Source organism: Microcaecilia unicolor, unplaced genomic scaffold (assembly GCF_901765095.1).
Source record: "Microcaecilia unicolor unplaced genomic scaffold, aMicUni1.1, whole genome shotgun sequence".
In the NCBI taxonomy this organism is placed as follows: Eukaryota; Metazoa; Chordata; class Amphibia; order Gymnophiona; family Siphonopidae; genus Microcaecilia; species Microcaecilia unicolor.
In genome coordinates, this window is record NW_021963139.1 from 119,678 (window position 1) to 141,091 (window position 21,414).

Consider the following 21,414-nt stretch of genomic DNA (forward strand, 5'->3'; position numbering starts at 1 on the left):
GGGAGAGAGAGATTTTGAAATGATGAAACAAGCTGAGAAGGGAAGTCAGTTAATGTTCCTAGAGAGATAAGACCAACAGTAGCACTAGCAGGGAAGAAATAGAGAATGGGCTACAATCTCCAGAAGTTATCCAGCCAAGCAATAGAGAGATTTTAACAGCTGAAGCTTCCAGTGCAATGGCGAAAGACTGCGATAGACAAGGTGGGTGAGAAGGAGAAACAGGAGACACTCAAATCCCTGCTGAGAAATGTAGTGGGCAGAAAATTGTGATGGCTGATCATGTCAGGAATTTCCTTCAGATATTAAAACTGCATACCTAAAGAGGGTCTGGAGAGTTTATGGGTCAACATTCAGCTGGGATGGTTAGTGGTCATCTTTTTTTGTTTTGATTTTTCTCTGTCTTAAGCCCAAATAGGAGTTATGCATCATCCCTCTTGTTTTACTGAGGACCCTCCAAGCATCTATCAGTGGCTGAGTTCCTGTCTTAAAGGAGAGGAGATGCAACCTTATCCTTACCTATCAGGAGTCTGTGAAAGGAGCAAGCTAGCAGTGCTGGTATGTATGGGGAACTGACCGCTCTTTTTACCTTCTCCTTCATATGTTCCCATTTGGTGGTCTAAAAGGTGATGTCTGTATGAATGATTTCCCCAAAAACACAACAGTGGAGTTTAAGTACAGAGAATGTGAAAAGTATCTGCCCTGGCCTAATTTTCTCACAGAAATGTTGCTTTACATTTTTCAGTGATGTGCAGATTCATAAGGAAATAATATGTGGAAATTCCTGGCTTTCTCTTACTTTAATAATGAGTCTGTGTGTTTGAATATACATTGGGGTTGGTATTCAAATAGATTTAAGCAGCCAGGAGAGGCTTATGAGGTAAACTACCAATTTATAAGATCACTGATACATACCATCATTAGTCTAGAAAAACCTCCACCTCCCTTAATTTAATTGTAGTATTTTTAGAATTTTTTAGTTTTTCTCAACTAAAATATCTTTTGGTTTAAGTTATATTAATTATTGACTATTCATTCATTGAAAAGGTGAAGAGAGAGATCTGCAGCACAATTCATAACAAGAAAAGAGCAACAACTTAGCTTATTAGTTTGTTGGTAACACATGGCACTCTCCAGGTCGTTGTTCACAGCATTCTCGGATTATGGTTCTGCAGAGCTTCCCCGTTTTACTAAAAGTGCTTTGTCAGGAACCTGTGAGCTCTTTTCTACTATATAAATTCAAATAATAGTAATGTTGATTCCAAATATCATTCCATCTCCGCTCTCTGATTCAGTATTGTAAACCAACAGTCAATATTAAGTATTTATTTATTTATTTATTTATTTATTTGTTACTTATATCCCACATTTTCCCACACATGCAGGCGCAATGTGGCTTACAGAGAATTAAATAAGAGTACAATCTTAACAGCTTAGGCAAGCATAAAGAATTATTGTGAAAACATATATTTATAATGAACGTAAAGCAACATTTAAAACTATATATTTATAATGAACGTAAAGCAACATTTAAAACTATATTCAGACAAGGAAGTACCTGATTGCTGATGAGCTCTTGCATAAATAACCAATATTAGTGCCAAAATGGTGGTTCTATTTAAAAAGAATGCCAGCTTCCAACTACGGTAAGTCAGATCTGTTCAAAGACATGGAACTGTGAGAGAGAATCAGTATCAAAGGTAGCTCAATTAAAGGTACAACAGGAAATCAATAGAAGTCCCATAGGTTGCAATGTATTTAGGCGATATATCCATTTTTGTTCCCTGAGTAATAACTGTTTGCCCCTTTTTCTGATTTCCTAGTAGTATGAAGTTCACCTGTACCCTGCTAGAAGACCTTGAAAAAGATAGGCCTCATCTCCATCCCTTAGCCATGTTTCTGTAAGACACAGTATATCAAATCTAAAGTTAGTGATGAGGTTGTGAAAAAGGGCCGATTTGGAGCACAAGGAGCAGCAGTTTAACAAATCCACAGAAAAAGGTAACCACCTAGGATGATGAGCTGAGTAAGTGAAGGTGGACTTAAATTAAACCAGTTGGCAGTGCGTCAGTCTTCTGCCTAAGAAAACAGGAATCAACTGGCCATTGGTGCTGTTGAGAGGAAGAGGAGGCATTGGATCTGAGAAGACAAAAAGAGACAAAAAAAATCAGCGCTGAAGTTCGCCCCCGGACTTCGCCCCAAAGAACATGACCTGCTCTTTGAGTGCATGCCACTGCAGCACGATAAGTGCTTGAACTTAAACCAGTCATAGAACTAGCATAAGGACAGGCACCTAAATAAGGCAGGGATGCGCATAACTTCCGCATGTAGCTTACAGCATAATGTAGGAGCCCCAGCTATGTCCTGCATGTGCACACCCCTCTTGCACATAATGCACTTGCAAGATAGTCATGTATTTACAGAATAGCTGTATTAAACTTAGGCAGCATACCCGCATACATGCATGTACATGCTAGTATTCTAAATATTTTCACACGCAATGGGCGTATAAATTCTAGGACCAAGTTTATAGATGTACCCTTCACAAATATTGGCCTAGCTTTCAGGGTAATAAACGTGTATTAATTTGGTTCTGGTCCTGAATATTTGTGACCCTTGAGGAATGACATTGATTACACCTATTTCAGGTAAACAAAATGTCTCAATGATAAGTGTGAGTTTACATTGTTAAAATAAATGAAATTCAGGAAGAAAAGTTAGGGAAGAACTGTATGTAACTGAAAAAAGTTAACCAACCAATTTGTTGTACAGTAGTATATAATGCTGTGATGCTGTGTGACTGAAATACTTAAGGAATGCGATGCTTCATTTGTTTTCTTTAGCCCTTCATAGTAAGTCACCTTTTCTTTTCCCGAGAGGAGACAGAATGTTTGAGTTCTTGTAAATACAGCAGATAGTTGTGGTTTATGGGAAGCACTGAATGTCAACTTCAGCACATGGTTATGAACTGTTGGCTTTCTTTTTCTTGCAGAGCTTTGCATTGTACATCCTTGGTGATGACAAAGCTGTGTCTAGTGAGGCATCAAAGTACTTGTCAAAATAACAGCAGGTGAGTTTTATTTCTCTTCATAGTATAGAAATATTTCTTAAGAATACCAATTTAAACAGTGTGGCAGTCTTCAAATTCTTGTTGCTTAACTTTTAGACAGTGGTCTACTTTCTTGATGACTACCTTATCATATTGATGAAATTTAGGGTGGAGGCACTGTCATATTTATGAGCTTGTTTGCTGTAATAATGCCCATCTGATGACATTTACTGACCTCTTCCCCTCCCCCCCCAGTTTTAGAATGATCCAGTCCTCCCACCACCACTTCCTCCCGTACAAATTCTTGAAGGTCCTGCTTAAGAGAATAGAAAAAATCAGATTGACCTAAATTGGGTGCATACAAATTAATGAAAGTCATATCCCTCCCCTGGTAGTTCCCCTGTATAACCAAACATCTTCTCCCTTCCCCTGGATCTTTAAACACATGCTGGAATCCAAAGTCAAAACATCTCCTAATCAATATAGCGATTCCTTCTGTCTTCTGACTTCCCTTAGCCTGGTGTACCACCACTTCCTCAAATTGTCATCGCTTAAGAACATGTGTACCACATTCTTAAGTTTGTCTTTAAAAACAAAACAAAAAACAACCCCCCCCCAAACAAACAAACAAACAAAAAAACACCTGAGAGAAACAGAACAGATGTGGCGTTACTCTTATCTGTTCTCTTCTGCAGTGGTCTTACTCCTGTTTCAGTTTTATTTTTAATAAGAGACACCCTTAAGAATGTGGGACACTCAGCACAGTTGTTCCAAGCAGGGCCGTGCCAACCCGGTAAGCGGGGTAAGCACCGCAGGGGGGCGCCTGCCTTCAAGGGTGCCGCGCCGTCTGGTCCAGTTGTATTTAAAAATTAAAAAAATAAATAAACCGTTCCGCGTCGGCGCCTTCCTACGCACAGCGCTCGGCTCTTTATCACCGCCCAGCTCTTCTTTAAGCCTTTAATGTTCCATCTCTCTGCAAGCTTTTTAATCAATCGGGAATCCCTGGCTCCTGCTGAGAAAGGTGACCTTGTGCCGGTTAAGCTTCATGCCCTGGTTGAAAAAACAGGCTCCACAATGCCCAAAAGGGAGGGTCCAAGAATCTTGGACCTGCCCTGGTTGAAAGACATCATCAGCTGTATCAGGTACCAAGGACGATTCACTTCGTTCTCGTGAATTTAATATGAACCTGGGGCTCCAACAATTGCTATAACTTTATTGTGATTATTCTCATCCCAACTCGATCACGCCGCAAAAAAAGCAAAATATTCTTATGCTTTCTTCCAAATGGAAGGGCGACGGGAGCTGTAGGGCGAATGCCATCCTGGTTTATGCGGTCTCCCCTATCTGTAGCTCCACGCAATGTGCTACCCGACTGAGGCCCAGTGGGTGCTGTGCTCACCCTCAATCGCTCTGGGCCGGCTGACAAAACCCCCGACACCACCACAGCAGTTCTGCTGCCATTTTCCCCCTCTCCCTCCCGTGTTTCTCTGGCTCCACCCCCGCTGCTCAGGACGCGCTGCATTACTGCTATGGTGCTAGGGAAGGGACAAAAAGATCATGATCCCTCTCGTGCAACGCTCTCATGGCAAAGCACGTTGGAGAGCTCCCTCTCAGTACATAGCATCACACAGCACAATACCTTTGCCAACTGACATGGAACCAGATGTAGTACATTTCACGTACTTAATTTATATAACACCCTGCTTCCAGGGTGATCACATCCTTTCCCTTTTGAAACTTCAGAAACCACTTTTCAAGGTGATCTGTTGCCCGCAAATCTATTAGGCCAGTAGGAACTTACAAAATTCACAGGAGGATCTTATGCAGATGTGGCCCCCACCCTGAAAATGCCCCTGCTTGGAGCGGTGGGAGAAAGGGTTTTCAGGGTGATCACTAAACCAAGGAGGGCTCGGATTGCCAGCATGGTGGGTGGTTTTGGCAGGGACTGAATGGAGAAAATTCTGGTCTTGTAGTAGCCCACCCCTGCCAAGACCCTGTAAGCTCTTATTAGATTGTAAGCTCTTTGAGCAGGGGCTGTCTTTCTTCTATGTTTGTGCAGCGCTGCGTACGCCTTGTAGCGCTATAGAAATGCTAAATAGTAGTAGTAGTAGTAGTAGTAGTAACCAAGGAAGGATAGTCTGCAGGGGGGCACCAGAGACCCTTGGCATGGCCCTGGTTCCTAGGACAGCCAGTATTGAGTCCAATTAAAACTTTATTGAAGACAAACGCAGACCCGACTCGGCTGAGTTTCAACATTTGCCTGCGTCAGGGATATATAGATATATCAACAAGCACAACAGTTAAAAACAAGATATTTACTAAGTTAATACAAATGCAATAGCACAGATAGATTACAAAAAAATATAAAAATATAGCACATGAATAAAAAGACAAAAAGTTACCATCAAATGAATAAAGATGTCGGAACAAAAACTCCTATAAATAAATCAAATCGAACAATACTGTCAGAAGATGATTAAATATGACATTGCTAACAATAGTAGCAGAAATAATTTTTAAAAAATATTTAATTGGTAGCAAAGATGTGGAAAAATAGTATGCATGCCTAGAAGAGCCATATATATGAAAAATGCAACAAATATTAAATGATATGGTACCAAACATCTCTATAAAAAAAGCATTAAATCCTTTTAGAATAGATTTTAGCTAATATCCACAAGTTGTAACAAAAAAAAAAAAAAAGACATCTCCAGAGGTTGCAGGACATAAGTACCCTATAGCACCCCATTCCCAGTTTATGTATACACAAAATAAGATTAACTCACATATATAAAATATTAGGAGAATGCAAATGTTTTCATAGCCTCCCCTCAAGCATTAGAACAAACTAGAAAATAAGTCCTTTCATGTTACGGATTTGGAAGATTTTTCTGTCATGTTCAGCTACTTTCTACCATGTTGAGTCAGTGCATGGCTGTGACGCAGATAGTGTTGGAGAAGCTGGTCCTGGAACAACCCAGAGCTTGCAAAGCAGACCATGCCTCCTCCACTTTCTTCACTCTCCTGGATTTTCCTTCAATTATTATCCAAACTGCATAGGCGAAGAGCCAACGATATTGATAGCCTCCAGCATGAAGAAATTAGGTGATTTCCCTAAATGAATGTCTCTTTGCAGCATTGACAGGCCAGATCTTGATAGATTCCAATTTTTAAATCCTTCCAAAGAATCCCCGGATGCTGCCTAGCTTTTTAGATAGGTTCACTTCTTGGTCGGAAAGGTATGCCCTTAAATCTCAAGTTGTACCTATGGGATCTAGTTTCCAGGTTCTCAACCTGGTCTTGCAATTTTTAAGTACAGCTGTCTCTCTATGAAAGTTTCCCTGCATCATCTTAACCTCTAAAGTCTGAGCTGCCACATGCTTCTCTGTTATAGCAACACGATTAACAAGATCACCGATCTCTGCTTGTATATCGGCCAGAGTAGCTTTGGCATCCAGGCAAACACCTGTTATCTGTGACTTCAGGTCCTTAAACCAAGCTTCCACATCTTTCTTAGTGGAGGAGTGGCCTAGTGGTTAGGGTGGTGGACTTCGGTCCTGGGGAACTGAGTTCGATTCCCACTTCAGGCACAGGCAGCTCCTTGTGACTCTGGGCAAGTCACTTAACCCTCCATTGCCCCATGTAAGCCGCATTGAGCCTGCCATGAGTGGGAAAGCGCGGGGTACAAATGTAACAAAAAAAATAAAAAACTTCAGCCAGATCCTCCAACTGTTTCTTAGGTAACGTCCTAACATTCTCCCTTTCCCCTTGCCTCCGCCCCTGTCCAGAAACTTCATGTATCTTGTTTGGAGATTGGGCATGTTCTCACTCCAGCTGGAGTTGTGTTGCCACATTCTGTCTAAAACTATATTAGATGGACCTTCTTAGATGCCCCTATTTGACTGACTGTACATTTGTCCTTTAGATTGTAAGCTCCTTTGAGCAGGGACTGTCCTTCTATGTTAAATTGTACAGTGCTGCGTAACCCTAGTAGCACTTTAGAAATGTCAAGTAGTAGTAGTAGTAATAGTGAGTGTGAAGGGAGCCAAGGTGAAAAGTTGCCCAGAGTCGCTTTAAACTCGCTTTATACTTCTTTCGGTACTAAACATTTCACTTTATTTTTCTGCCTGCCCTTTACTACGCATCTGCTTTGGAACATATTCATATCTGTCTACTTTAGACATTGGTCTAGATTTAGGTTTCACTTTGGACCATGGGTAAATATTACCTCTTTTTATAGTCTAACTCATCCCGTTTTAATTTTTTTCTTTAATTTCGATTTCTAAAATCATCCACCCTTTTCTCCATATCTTCTGTTTTAAGTATATCTATCTTCTTATCTCAATTTTAGTTTAATCTGTTCTTTTCTTAGAGGTTTTAGCTTTCTAGCATTTGTATACAACACTTCAAAGTGTGTTTTTTTTTCCTTGCATCTACAAGCTATTTAAAAGTTGACAAGGATAATTTGCAACCTTTGCTCTGTTCTACCCTTAAACAGTCCTGGCTTTCTTTCACCTTTGTTGAAACCTCTCTATTGGGATTCCGTAAATTTCCTGTTGTTATAGTATTCTTCAAGGATACCTCACTCCAAACCACCTCCATTTCTATTGCTGTCACTAGACAGTATATCTGGAAAATAGGCCTTCTAGAACTGCTTGTCCAAATTTATTTATTTATTTGTTACATTTATATCCCACATTTTCCCACCTATTTGCAGGCTCAATGTGGCTTACAAAGTACCGTAAAAGTGTTTGCCATTTCAGTTGATAACAAATACAAGATTGTGTTGAGGTCAGATGAGGTAGAAGTGAATCAGGTGTCATGGGGTCGAGGGGAAAGAGGAAAGTAAATTGACCAGTATGAACATTGATTATGTTGTGTTGCTGGGTGTGAGGATTTATGTTGAATCGGTGGGATAAGCTTTTTTAGAAGAGGTGGGTTTTTAATGATTTCCTGAAGTTTAGGTGGTCATGTATTGTTTTCACTGCATATGGGAGTCCATTCCATAGTTGTGCGCTTATGTAGGAGAAGCTAGATGCATAAGTTGTTTTGTATTTTAGCCCTTTACAGTTTGGGTAATGTAGGTTTAGGTATGATTGTGCTGATCCAAGTCTGTTTCTTGTTGGTAGTTCTGTGAGGTCTGTCATGTATCCTGGGACTACGCCGTAGATGATTTTGTGGACCAAAGTGCAGATTTTGAAGATGATCCGTTCTTTGACTGGGAGCCAGTGCTTTTCTCGAAGGGGTTTAGCGCTTTCGAGTCATGTTTTACCACATATCAGTCTGGCTGCTGTGTTTTGGGCGGTCTGGAGTTTTTTTGTGAGTTGTTCTTTGCATCCCGCATAGATTCCATTGCAATAATCTGCATGGCTTAGGACCATTGATTGTGTTAGTTTACGAAAGGTATCCCTCAGAAAGAAAGGTTTTATTCATTTGAGTTTCCACATTGAGTGGAACTTTTTCTTTATTACGGTTTTTACTTGGTTCTCGAGAGTGAGGTTGCGGTCGATTGTGACTCTGAGTATTTTTAGGCTGTCTGAAATAGGGAGTGTGTGTCCTGGGGTGTTTATGGTTGCGGGTTTGTAGTTGTTATGTTGAGATGAGAGGGTGAGGCAGTGTGTTTTTTCAGTGTTCAGTTTCAGTTGGAATGAGTTTGCCCAAGAGTCCATGATGTTCAGGCCATCATTGATTTAATTGGTTATTTCAGTCAAGGCATGTCTGAAGGGAATGTAGATTGTAACATCATCTGCATAGATGAATGGGTTAAGGCTTCGATTGGATAAGGATTTTGCCAGTGGGATCATCATCATGTTGAAGAGTGTTGGTGATAATGGTGATCCTTGAGGTACTCCACAGGCTGCTTTCCACGGTGGTGATATGTTTGAATTTGATTTTACTTGGTATGTTCTGGTGGTGAGAAGGCCCTTGATCCAGTTGAGTATGTTACCAACAATCCCGAAGTGGCCAAGGAGTCTTAGTAGTATATTATGGTTTACCGTGTCGAATCCGCTCGACATGTCAAATTGAAGGAGAAGTATCCTTTTACCTGTGGCTATTTCCTGTTTGAATTTGGCCAGGAGAGTGACTAGGACAGTTTCGGTAATATGGTGGGAGTGGAATCCTGATTGTGAATCGTGTAGTATTGAGTGCTTGTCCAGGTATTCCGTAAGCTGTTTGGTCACCAAGCTCGCCATCAATTTTACTACTAGAGGGATGGACGCAACTGGACGGTAGTTGGTGAGGTTGTTTGTTTTTTTCTTAGTGTCTTTTGGTATTGGGGTAAGTAGGATGTTACCATATTCCTCGGGGAAGAAACCTTGTTGTAGCTTGAAGTTTAGGTGGGATGTGAGGTCTTCTATGAATCGGCTGGGGGCGGATTTAAATAGATGACTGGGACATATGTCCAGTTTGCAGTGGGTGTTGGCGAATCTATGAGTCACTTGTGTAACTGATTCAGTGGTGAGTAGATTGAATGTAGACCAGATACGCTCAGCTGGGAATCTGCCCGGTAATAAGTCTAGGTCATTGGAGAAGTTTTCAGTGTCGGTGTTGTGATGAGGAAAAGTACTGCATAGTTTTATTATTTTGTCCTTGAAGTAGGTGGCCAGTTTGTCTGCGGATGGGATGTTTGTGTTGGATGTAGTGACAGGGGTGTGGTGTCTAGTAACTTATTTATGAGTTGAAATAGTTTCTTAAGATCTTTGTTATCCGGTCCTAGTTTAGTCTTGTAGTAGGACCTTTGGTTTGTCTAATTGTGTATTTGTATTTTCTGTGTATTTGTCTCCATGCATTGAGTGTATGTTCGTTTTTTGTTTTTTTTTCCATGCTTGTTCAAGTTTTCTGGATTGTGTTTTGAGTTTTTTTAATTCATCATTGAACCATGGTATTGAGTTTTGTCTTTTTGATATTCTTTTTCTTTAAGGGTGCTATTTCATTTAGTACGCTTCTGCATCTAGCCTCCCAGTGGTTGAGATAATGTATGGAGTCAGTTTGTGTTGTCCATTCGTTGTCATATATCTGTTGCCAGAATATTTGTGGATCTATTTGCCCTCTCGTAGTGTAAGTTGTTTGTTCTGGTGTACGATTTGAGCCCTTCTTTTGCCAATTTAGGGATAGGTTCAGTTTGTGGTGGTCGGTCCAGGGTACTTTTGACCATTTGATATCTGTTATTGATAGGCTATGATCTATGGACAGTTTGTATGATAAGAGATCCAGTGTGTGTCCCTTGGTGTGGGTAGCTTGCATGTGAGGCCATGTGAGATCCCAAGACTGTAGGAAGTCTTTGCATTTGCGTGCATTGGCTGAGTTGGAGTCTTCTAGGTGAAGGTTTATGTCGCCTAGTATTAGTGTATTGGAGTTGTTTACACAAGTGTTTGAGATAAATGCGTGAAGATAGGCTGGCTTTCGTTCCAGTTACCGGGCGGTCTGTAAAACAGGACGCAGGTCAGTTGATCAAACAGGGATTTGTTTTGTATTCTGAGTGAAGCAATTTCTAGTTGGGGTATTATGGACTTGGCGATGGTTTCGATAGTGAATTGTGCTCGGTAGATTAATGCGATGCCTCCACCTCTCTTATCCGATCTGGTCCAGTGAGTGATTTTGTAACCTGGGGGGCATAGTTCGAGGATTATGGGGTCCTTTTGATTGTGGATCCATGTTTCACTGTTGAAAAAGCTAATTCTCCCATAAAGACTGTGTGCTTTGGGTTGCCCTACAGGATCCATTGTCAGAGTTATGGTAACTTTAAGCTATGGTATTTCCCATTTGTATGCTTATTGATGGAGAAAATGAAGTTGTTTATATGTAATGATGGTCCTCTGCAGACATTATGATAAATCTGTTTCACAAGTGAGAGATATCTGACAAGGAACTGCTCTCTAAAAGTTCAAGAAAAAAATAAGGTTTTTCTGAGAATGAGTGGGACTTCTGCAGAGCTTCTGCCTCTCCGAGCTTAGAAGTCAACTCTCCAGGAAAGACAGCTGAATAAATTGGACACACTATGGAAAACCGCTATTCAAGTAAGCAGCTTTGTCTTCAGCTGGAATGAGTAGTTGTTACAGTTTGTGTAACCTGTAAGGCAGATGCAGCAGCTACTTCAAATCTAATCTAAATAGCTAGTTATAATTACATTCTAAATCTGTTTATTTATTAGGACAGAGGAAACAACAAGCAGAGAAAGATAATATAAGGTAATTAAAGTATATCTAATGTATAATCAGTACTAGCAGTTACCCTAGCATGCTTACAGTTACTTTGATATTTTATTTTCATTTTCCTTTAACAGATTTAGTTTTAGACCTTGCAAATCTGTTTCCAGCCTAACTGAAAAGTTGGTGATTTGGATGAGTAATGTAGGTAAGATTTTTTTCTCATAGGTATTCTACAGAGCATTGCTAATCTGTGAAAACCATTTTTAGTATTCTTTTTTTCCTTCCTTCAGTTCTCTCCTGCTTTTTTGGGGCTTCCATCTCAATTGGGAGTGGTCTCTGTTGGCTTCTGACATCATGAACCTTTATACAAAACCAACTGGAGCGATTTTCCCTTCTTTTTCTATCTCCTTTCCAACTCTGCTCAGTCATCACAGATATCACAAATGGCTGTTCATTCTGAAATGCATTTAACATGGACCCTGAGTTTGTCCTCTTAGTGTCACTGTTCAGTGATGGTGGAGTCCTTACTCCTGGGAGAATTATGCACAACTGTGCTGTTATGGCTCAGCAGTGCAGCATAACTCAGTTTCCATCGCTGCTTCCTTCACTCCCTGCCACTTTCAAGAGGAGGTGGGGCACGGTTGCTTCCTTCTCTTTTGCCATCTTAATCCAGACCGTTCCTTTAAGCCGCAGGCCATATGGAGGCCTGAGTGGCTCAAAGGAACAGTTGGGCTCACGGTGACAGAGGAGGAGGATGCAGCCTGTGGTTCACCTCTTCCTTCTGCTGGGCCATCGTGGAGGGGGAGAGTGACTGAAGGATGGTCGATGGGGTTGTGTGTTCCATAGGCAGCTGGAGAAAGGTGAATGGAGCATGTGTCTGCTGCAGGAGAAAGGTGGATGAGGTCAGGTGTGCCATGGTGGGGGGGGGGGAGACTGGAGAGAGAGATAGATGAGATGGGGCTGGAGAGAGGTGGGTGGGGTGTGCCATTGGGGGGGGGGGGCTGGAGTGAGGTGGGTAGGATGGGGACTGCCATGGAGGGGCTGGAGAGAGGTGGGTAGGGTGGGCTGGACAAAGGTGGATGGGGTAATGGGTGCTATGGGAGGGGAGAGAGCTAGAGAAATGTGGATCAGGTGGTCTGTGCCATGGGGGGGGGTGGGGGCTGTAGAAAGGTGAATGGGGTGATGGGTGCTATGGGAGGGGAGAGGGCTATAGAAATGTGGATCAGGTGGTCTGTGCCATGGGGGGGCTAGAGAAAGGTGGATAGGTGTCTTGTATCTCATGAGGCTGGATAGGGTTAAAGAAAGGTGTATTGGTGTATGTGCGCCCCATTGGGGGGGCGTTGGCTAAGCAGGTGATGTGCCATGGAGGGGATGGGAGATATGTCTTCTTTGGGAGGGAGGGCTGGAAAAAGATGGTTCCATGGTGGGGGATAAAGAAAGGTGAATGGGGGATATTCTTCTGTGGGGGTGGGGAGAGGACTGGTAAAAGGTGGATGGAGTGATTGTGCCATTGTGAATGGGGATGGGACTTGATATACCGCTTTTCTATGGTTTTCGCAACTATATTCAAAGCGGTTTAAATAGTATATACAGGTACTTATTTGTACCTGGGGCAATGGAACGTTAAGTGACTTTCCCAGAGTCACAAGGGGCTGCAGTGGGAATCAAACCCAGTTCCCCAGGATCAAAGTCCACTGCACTAACCACTAGGCTACTAAGGTGAAAGGTTGCTTGGGGGAGTAGGTAAGAGCCCTTGGGGTGGCCAGAACAAGTATCTTGCTAGGAGTTGGGAGAGAATAGAGAGGACAGTGAATTCTAGGAGATGGGAGGAGAGAATGGTGAGGGCAATGAAGGCTGATGGGTGGGGAGAGAGAACTGTAGAAGGTAGAGCTGCTAGAGGATAGAGAAAGGTGAACAGGGGGTGGGGGAGGGGAGAAAATTAGGAGATATTCTCCTTGGCGAAGGGGCAGAGAATGCTGAACTTACCAGGGGGAGAGGAAGGGATACAAGTTAAGAGAGAAATGGACAAGGTGGAACTTAAGGAGCGCAACTGCTGCAGTGGTGGTGGTGGTATTTAATACCTGGGGAGAGGAGTCAGCCCTTACAATGGGGGAATTCTGCACATGAAAATGACAGGTGCAGAATTTTGCAGAATTCTGAAATATTGGGCTCTTAAAAAAAAAACAACCCAACCCAAAACCAAACCTTTTTGTGCAGAATTCCCCAGGAGTAATTCTTTTCTCCCAAGTGTTTGCAGTACTCCCAACCAGTCCAAGGAGCAGAACACTTGACTCGGGAATTAAACCCCCAGGTTCTCCACATTGCAATATGCAGCATTCACCAATGAATCAAAGGTTTGTCACCTTTTTTTTGTAAAGAAAAATAGTAATGAATTCTGTATTTTTTCTCCTCTTTTGAATATGAGGTTTTACATTAAGAGATCTGGAGTCTCTGCCGTTTGGGGTTGCTCTTCCTGTCAGACATGCTATCTACCATTGCCGAGAGCAACCTGCTTCTGATTGGCCAGAAGCTGTCAGCCTTTTAATCGGACGGCAAGATCTTTCCAAACAGGCATGTGAGGGGAACCTACCAAGAGGAAAATCGGTGAGTATATGAACATGAAGTGTATTTACAGTGCAATTTTTGAATAACAAAATCTTTTCCTCTCTCTAAGGAATCACTGACATGATTATTTTTCAATGACTTCAAATTCTTTGTAAATGCTCTCAGTTATTTGAGCTTATTGATGATATTCATACTAGTGAAAATGCTATAAAGAGCAATTCATAGCATTTAGGTTTTGGCAGCATATCTGTTAAGGAATGTTGTTTACTTTGAACGTAGTGACCTTAGGTCTTCACTCAATAGCTAGATATAAAAGTACTTGAACTTTTTGCTTGATTCAAGATGGAGTTCTGACCTGATGTATGTGCAGTCTCCGCTTTTGTTAGTGAAAGTTTCCCTCTGCTATGCTGAAGCACAGAGGCTGGTCGGCTGCAGCAGCCTTTCAGCGGCCCGCCACGTCAACGACTGGAGTGCTTGACTCATTTTTGCGGAGAGCTGGACTACCTTTGGGATAGGAGAGCTGCCCGCTTGCGGCAACCATGGTGAGTGGAGACCCTGGTTTCTTGCTAAGGGTTGATGCCACTTTTAGTCCCGACCATAGAGTGCCTCCCCTGTAGCCACAGAGTGCCAGTTCACCGCTGGTGGTGTTTCTTCCTCCGCAGCCAGGAAGTGCTACAGTGTTGGATTGACGTGAGGTGGTCATACATCCAGCGACAGACTTAGTACCGGTTTCTCTGGACTCCCATTCGGCTGCTGTAGGTCCATCTTGTCCTGTAGGTGAATCTTTGGCTGTAGTTGGTGAGCAGGAAACCTCTTCTTTGGTTCAGCAGGTATCTTCTTCACATTTCCCTTCCTTTTGACTGAGAAACCAGCTGAAGTAACCCTTGATAATTTATGGGCTCTAATTGTAAGTCTGGATAAAGCTTTGTGCCCCCAGATCCTGACATTAGAGCAAGAAACACAAGTTCTTAAATTGAAACTGCAGAATGTTGATTCTGATTTCAAAAATTTAAATGAAAAAATAGAGAAACAAGAGAAAGACCTGGACACTGTTCAAAAGATTCAAACAACTGTGATTAAGGATGTAGTAAGTTTGAGAAGGAAAATTGAAGCTTTTGAGAATTCATTAAGAAGTAATAGCTTACAATTTATACATTTTCCTAGAGTTTTTTCTTTTACTCCTAGGGAAATGCTTAGAAGATATATTAAAGAAAATCTTGGTGTGACAGAGGAATCAATTCCTCCATTTTCTCAAATATATTACCTTCCTGGTAAGCTAGTGGAAGGTCATTTGAATGTAGAACAAAATTACTCTCCTCTAGATGTATCGGCTCTACTAGAATCTTCGGATTCCAAGGTGGCAATAGCATCATCTTTGTTGGCTACAGTTGCTTTGGCTCCAGACAAGGATTGGTTGTTGAAGATGTTCTTCAAAAATAAGGATAAGACATTTTTGGGCTTTAAGATTCAAGTTTTTCCAGATGTATCCAGAGTAGAGAGTTGCACGGGGACAGAAATCTTACCCATCCCCGCCCGTCCCTGCTGGAATCTTACCCGTCCCCACCTATCCCCGCAAGAATTTAACCCATCCCCACAAGAATTTAACCCATCCCCACTCATCCCCGTAAGAATTTAATGGTACATAAAAGAACATTTCAGTCAGCTCCCTCAGTCTCTCTCTGGATTTGAGCCACAGCACTGTAGGCAAGGAATGGAAGTTGGAACTTGGAACACTCTGGTGTGCACATGTAAGATTTGTCTCTGATTCACTGGCACTGTGTGCTGAGAGGTTGGCACATGCACGCGCCAGTAGGTCAGGTGACATCTGATTCTCGTGCCTGTGTCAGAGCTGAGGTCTGTGCACCAGCCTGGGAGCAAAGAGGATTAATAGTAACATAGTAAAGGGGGGGAGGGAGAAAGGGGAGGGGAGGGTGGGGAGAGGGAGGGGAAAGGGGGGGGGATAAAATACAAAACTGTGTAAATGCTTGTTGTAATACGAATTCATTGTTGGTTAATAAAAACTTAATGTAAAAAAATAATAACATAGTAAGTGACAACAAATAAAGACCTGAACGGTCCATCCACTCTGCCCAATAGTCACAGTCATTATCAATTCATCATTAAATCAACGAATGTGATATTATATACTTGATTATGGTCTTTCTTTCGTGTTTCTTGAACAAAGACCACAGAACTCTATCTGGCCCTATCCTTATGTTCCAACTGCTGGAGTTGCCGTTGAAGCCCACTCCAGTCTATTCGTCTTCTCATTTGTGGGACACAGAGCGTAAAAGTCTGTCCAGTACTGTCCTCATGTTCCAGCCATTGAAGTTGCTGTCTTAGCCCTTTCCAGCCCATCCTAAACCAGATTGCCATGTATGAGACACAGACCATACAAGTCTGCCCGGTATCAGCCCTAGTTCATCACAGCCAGAGTCGCCATCTAAGCGTCACTTGACACATCCACACACATGCAGCCATTTAAGGATAGGTTTTATATAACGTCCATCGCACATAAGCACCGCCATACTGGGAAAAGACCAAGGGTCCATCAAGCCCAGGCTTTCTCCCAAGATATGCAACAGGATTGATCAGGCTCACAGTCCCTTCTATCTCCCTGAGATTTGCATTAATTATTGATCTATGGAACCAACTGAGGAAGGACTACACATGTTCGGAACTTTACACTAAGTTTTGAGTTGTGGGTCAGCTGTGCCAGTCCAATGATGTATTTGGATGTTTCCAACTTGTGAGCCTGGTAAATCCTGTGGTCTATGGAAAACACCTGTTACAGGTGAGCAACAGTACTTACCTTTTGTGCTTCTAATAATTAAGTTAGAAAAACACAGTAAAAGCCTCTTGCCTCTTAAAATTCCGTCTAGTAAATCAAACAACAAAAATAATCCAATAAATGACTAGAGAAGCAATGTGAAAAATATGTATATATAAGAATTATGCTAACAATAGGTATAATCATTGTTTTTTAACAATCAAATGAATATTCCCTTATGTTTCAGTCTGCTGGCCAAGTGCCCTCAGCAGAGGCTGCTCCAGGTAGTGAAACAGAAGATGATGATGATGGAATGAATGATATGAACCAGGAAGTAATGTCATTGATTTGGAGTGAGGACTTGCGAGTTCAGGAAGTGCGCAGACTCCTTCAGAGTTCCCATCCTGTGCGTGTTAATGTGGTGCAGATGCCAGAAGTGAGTGACCATGAATACATAGAAGAAAAAGAAAACAGGTAACTGGCATGTAATTATGTGTGTCTGGTTGACTTTGCTTAGGTTATTTTCCAATTAACCCAAGTTATTAGTAACTAGGGACCCTGCTTACTAAACAGTGCTAAGGGCACATGTTTTTAGCACACTCTAAACGCTAAAGACACCCATAGGAATATATGGGTGTCTCTAGCGTTTAATGTGCGCTAATTTTATGCACGCGCAAAAAATGCTAGCACGTCTTAGTAAAGAGGGCCCTAGGTCTCATTGCATAAAATGGGACCTGTAGTAAAATAGCATGTTAGCTGTAAAATAACCTGTCTAATGGTAGTCCATGTTGATAAGTGGTTCCCCCCCCCCCCCCCCCCCCCCCCAATTTGGTGCCTTCTAAACCATTTAGCGTAATTACATTTGATAAATCCATTCGTTGGGATAGCTCTGTTTATCGTTTTGGGCATTGTTTCAGCTCTTGTGATATTTTATGGCCTGTATTTTATTAAATGATAACAAACTGAATTACTGAGTGCTACTTTTATGACCGATCTTATTGCACCCTGTTTGTCACTGTCACTGCAAAATGCTGGTCAGCTTCTTGGTTGCAAAAGTAATTATTCAGATTTTGGCTCACCCTGATTGCATCTGGAATGTTGTGGTTAAATGTTTGTTTCAGTTCCTGGTTGTGCCATCTAGGAGGGCTTCATGTGCCACAAGTTCTAAGGTTTAGATTAAATGACCCTTGTAGGACTTTTCTGTGGCACAGAATTGGAAGCCGTCTTATTGCTGGGTGTGACTCTTGCATCTAGTAATTGATTTGGGTTCCCTATGCATTCCAAGGGAAATAAGGGAGAAATCTGGGGGAAAGGATTTTGGCATTTTGCATGTTTATCCTATGGGAACAGCATTTGTAATTCTGTCTGTAGCCAAATGATTAGGAGGTTAACAAACTGGGATATTAAAGTACATATGTGTTCTTGATTACTTTCACAATTCTTTTAGCATTCACCACACTGAGCAGGACGAGTATGGGACTTGTAATGGAGTATACAGTTGAGATACCTAACAGGGGCATAGCTGGCTAACTCAGAGTAAAGGGCAGGGCCCAAGAGAGGAAGTCAAAAACTGAGGCCCAGAGTGAAGCATGGAGAATTAGACTAGGAAATAGGTAGCTCCCCAAGTGGGCACTGACACTGTGCATAAAAGCAAAGGCTATATTGTTTTGGAAGCCTGCAATAGGTACAATAGACATCTTTGTTTTGTTTTGAATTAAGAGACTTTCCTTATTGTCCTACAGACCAATCCAAATGTGCGGGTTGTGCCCCTCTACCAGCAGATGGAGACAGAGATCAAAGAATGAAAGGCATTGTGTAGCCTGCCCCTTTTTGCAATTCTCGGACATCAGCTGATGGTAGATAACTGCCTGTGCATCTGATCTTTGGTGCTCTTGAGACCTGGCTCAAACCATTTGGAAAAAAATTTTAAGAACCATCAAGTATGAAGCAAAACGTTATCTCAACATATTTCTTCTTCAAAAATACTCGTAATTGACCATATAATGCTCATAATTAGGATAATCCAGTAATTAAGTCAAACAGTTATCATGGTTTACTTGATGCAATCTTTAGTAGACCACAAATTATTACAGTTTTCTGATTATACTTCCCAGATAGTTTCTCATGTCATCACACTGACCGATAAGTTACTCGACACGATTATGTTTTGAGTAGCAGTTCTGTAGCGAGGTACAGACACTATAAATTCCAAACACAAAAAGAGCATCAAAGGTCCAATTTTACTTCGTAGTCCATAACATGACTGCTAATTTTTCAAACAAGCAGATGCCTGGATTTAAGAAACAAATAAACCAGCCAGTTATTGAGCAAATACATGATCATCTCTACCAATCACAGAAGAGAAAACCACTCGATTTCTTCATTAATTCTTTTAGGAGTTATTGTGGCTAATTTATGCATCCAAAATTGTCCTTGGTAGGCAGCTGCCAGTCATGGAATAGGCATGTTTTTTTGACATTTTGAATATGTCTTGTTATGAAGTTACCCTTTTTCTGTAAAATGTGAGAGGTATGTCTGATTCTGTTTTAGAACTCTGCTACTACTAGGCAATGTGTTTAATAATTGTAAATAACTTAAAAATTTTTTTTTTACATTCTTCTCTAGATTACTGCAGGTATGTCAGCGGACGATGTCACTTCCTTTAGGACGAGGGATGTTTACGTTATTCTCTTATCATCCTGTTCCAACGGAACCTTTGCCTATTCCAAAGCTGAATCTAACTGGTTGGTAGATTACTATTTCTTTAAATACTGATTTCCTTAATAGCTGTGTTTCAGTAATTATGCTTAAAATATTCTTGCTGTCAAGGAGGCCTGCCTGCCTGCCTGCTGGCCATGTATGTTTGCAGTGCTTTCACACGAGAGATTTGGCACTGAGTTCTTTGGTCTGTAAAAGGCATGTATGATTGTAGTTTGTGATGATTATAATGTCTATTTTGAAACACAACCTGGAATTTTGAGATCATTTTTGTTTATTTCAGACCCACAAAGAGAGAGCTTCATCTTGTAAAAGGAATGAATTAATGGAATGTGCTATAAAAATTTGGGGTTTTCATTTTGCATTAAGACTTGTATCACAAAAATGAAAAGTGAAAATAATTACTAGTATGGAAAGACAAAAGAAAAAAGCAATATTTATTTTAAAATTGTGATAAAGATGGTATCAGAAATAGATATTTATAATTGACTGGTCACAGGACTTCATACAGGAATCATAAAATTCCATTATACTAAGTCCAGACCTATTACATTCATAACTCCATAATATGTAATCTAATAAACAGCTGTGTTTGGAATATGACAACCCTGGAAGCGGTGGAGGATCGTCAAATTATTTTTTTCCTTGAAAGCAGTGTTTACCATCTTTGATTGACTTTACATATGACCTTTGGCTCTTTGTTGGTGTTAGGTGTGATAACTTGAACTTTGGCTGCAGAATTACTCCAGATAAGTTTTTGATTTCTTTTGTTTATATGAATCACTGGAATTAACTGGATATTCTTTCACTGTGTGGACTGAAAAAATTGGTTTAGATTTTTATTAGATGGCATATGATGGAGTGGAAGTTAACAGGTCTGGACACAGTATAATGGAATTTTATGATTCTTGTATAAAGTTCTGTTACCAGTCCATTCTAAATATCTATTTCTGATGCCATCTTTATCACAATTTTTATGAATAATGCTATAATAAATATTTCCTTTTTGTTTTGGCCTGCCATACTAGTAGTTATTTCCACCTTTCATTTTTGTGATATATTCTTTTGATGGAATAATGTTTGCACCCTGGTTAGTAATTTTTGAACAGTATTAAGACTTGTGACGTGTCATTTTAGTTTCAAGTTCATAAACAAGTTCTTATTTATTTTACATTAGAAGTGGGCGCTCAGCAGTGAGCATTTTTGTTAATACTAACTGCGTTAGACCTAGATATTCACTGCCAAGAAATGTGTGGGCACTTGCACTGAATATTGAGAAGCAGCAATACCCAGATGCAGGGACAGGTGATATTCAGTGCCATATAGCTAATCGGGCAATGGTTATCTAATACTTGCCTGATCAGCTATATGGGCACCAGCATAGAATATTCCTGTGCCTGAATAACTTCTGGGACCACCTGACTCTGCTTCGACAGTGCCACGATGGTCAGAGGGGATATTGAGTAGCACTTCTCGGTTAAGTGTTGCTGAATATTCCCTCCCGAGGAGTTCAGTACGAGTTAACTGGGTATGAGCCTTCTCTGTCTTCCAAACTTCTTAGATACTTCCCTTTTTCACCGATTAGTAATAATTAACTATTCTCTTTATCTTAAAAGTCTGAGCTGTAAAGTGTAGCTACATTTATACATTTTCAAACTCCACTTCTTAAGGAGCAAACTTTTGTATATTTTAGATGATAAAGAATAATGATACCTACAACAGGTATACGTTTGCCTACAACAGGAGAAGATCATGAGATACTTAAAGCATTAAAGCATAGTGAAGTGCATGTCATACAATATGTGTGTCCTTCTGATATATTTGGCTTTGCCTTTTTCAGATTGGTGAAAGATCAATAGCTTGTCACTACACACAGCTTGAATTGACATGCTAATAAAATCATTTAATTCAGAAATTGATCTATGCAATTTGGATTGTATAATTATAGTACAGCAAGAGGCCCTCACTGGATGCCCACCGGAAGGGTGGAAGGCCAGATTTTAGGACTCAGGCTGTAAAACTACCAGCTAGGTTTAAAAATCTATGACTGGCTGAGCAAGGACTTGCTTTTCCAGCAAGTTAATATATGTCCCAGCGTGAGACCCATCCACTTGAATAGTGGTGGGCCGAGTTATATAGCTTAAACTGCTGAAAAGCACTGACTA

At 41.0% G+C, this 21,414-nt stretch overlaps 1 protein-coding gene across 1 annotated transcript in view; it reads left to right on the forward strand.

The window, feature by feature from the left end:
- LOC115458998 (anaphase-promoting complex subunit 1-like) overlaps nucleotides 1-21,414 on the forward strand; it is a gene marked incomplete at its 3' end in the record, with an annotated part of 157,761 nt that overhangs the window by 100,289 nt on the left and 36,058 nt on the right. Inside the window, 8 exon segments of the mRNA XM_030188858.1 lie at nucleotides 407-555; nucleotides 2,990-3,050; nucleotides 3,053-3,067; nucleotides 11,199-11,230; nucleotides 11,329-11,401; nucleotides 13,622-13,800; nucleotides 16,779-17,005; nucleotides 19,157-19,275. Of these exon segments, the coding sequence (XP_030044718.1) occupies nucleotides 407-555; nucleotides 2,990-3,050; nucleotides 3,053-3,067; nucleotides 11,199-11,230; nucleotides 11,329-11,401; nucleotides 13,622-13,800; nucleotides 16,779-17,005; nucleotides 19,157-19,275 (855 nt within the window).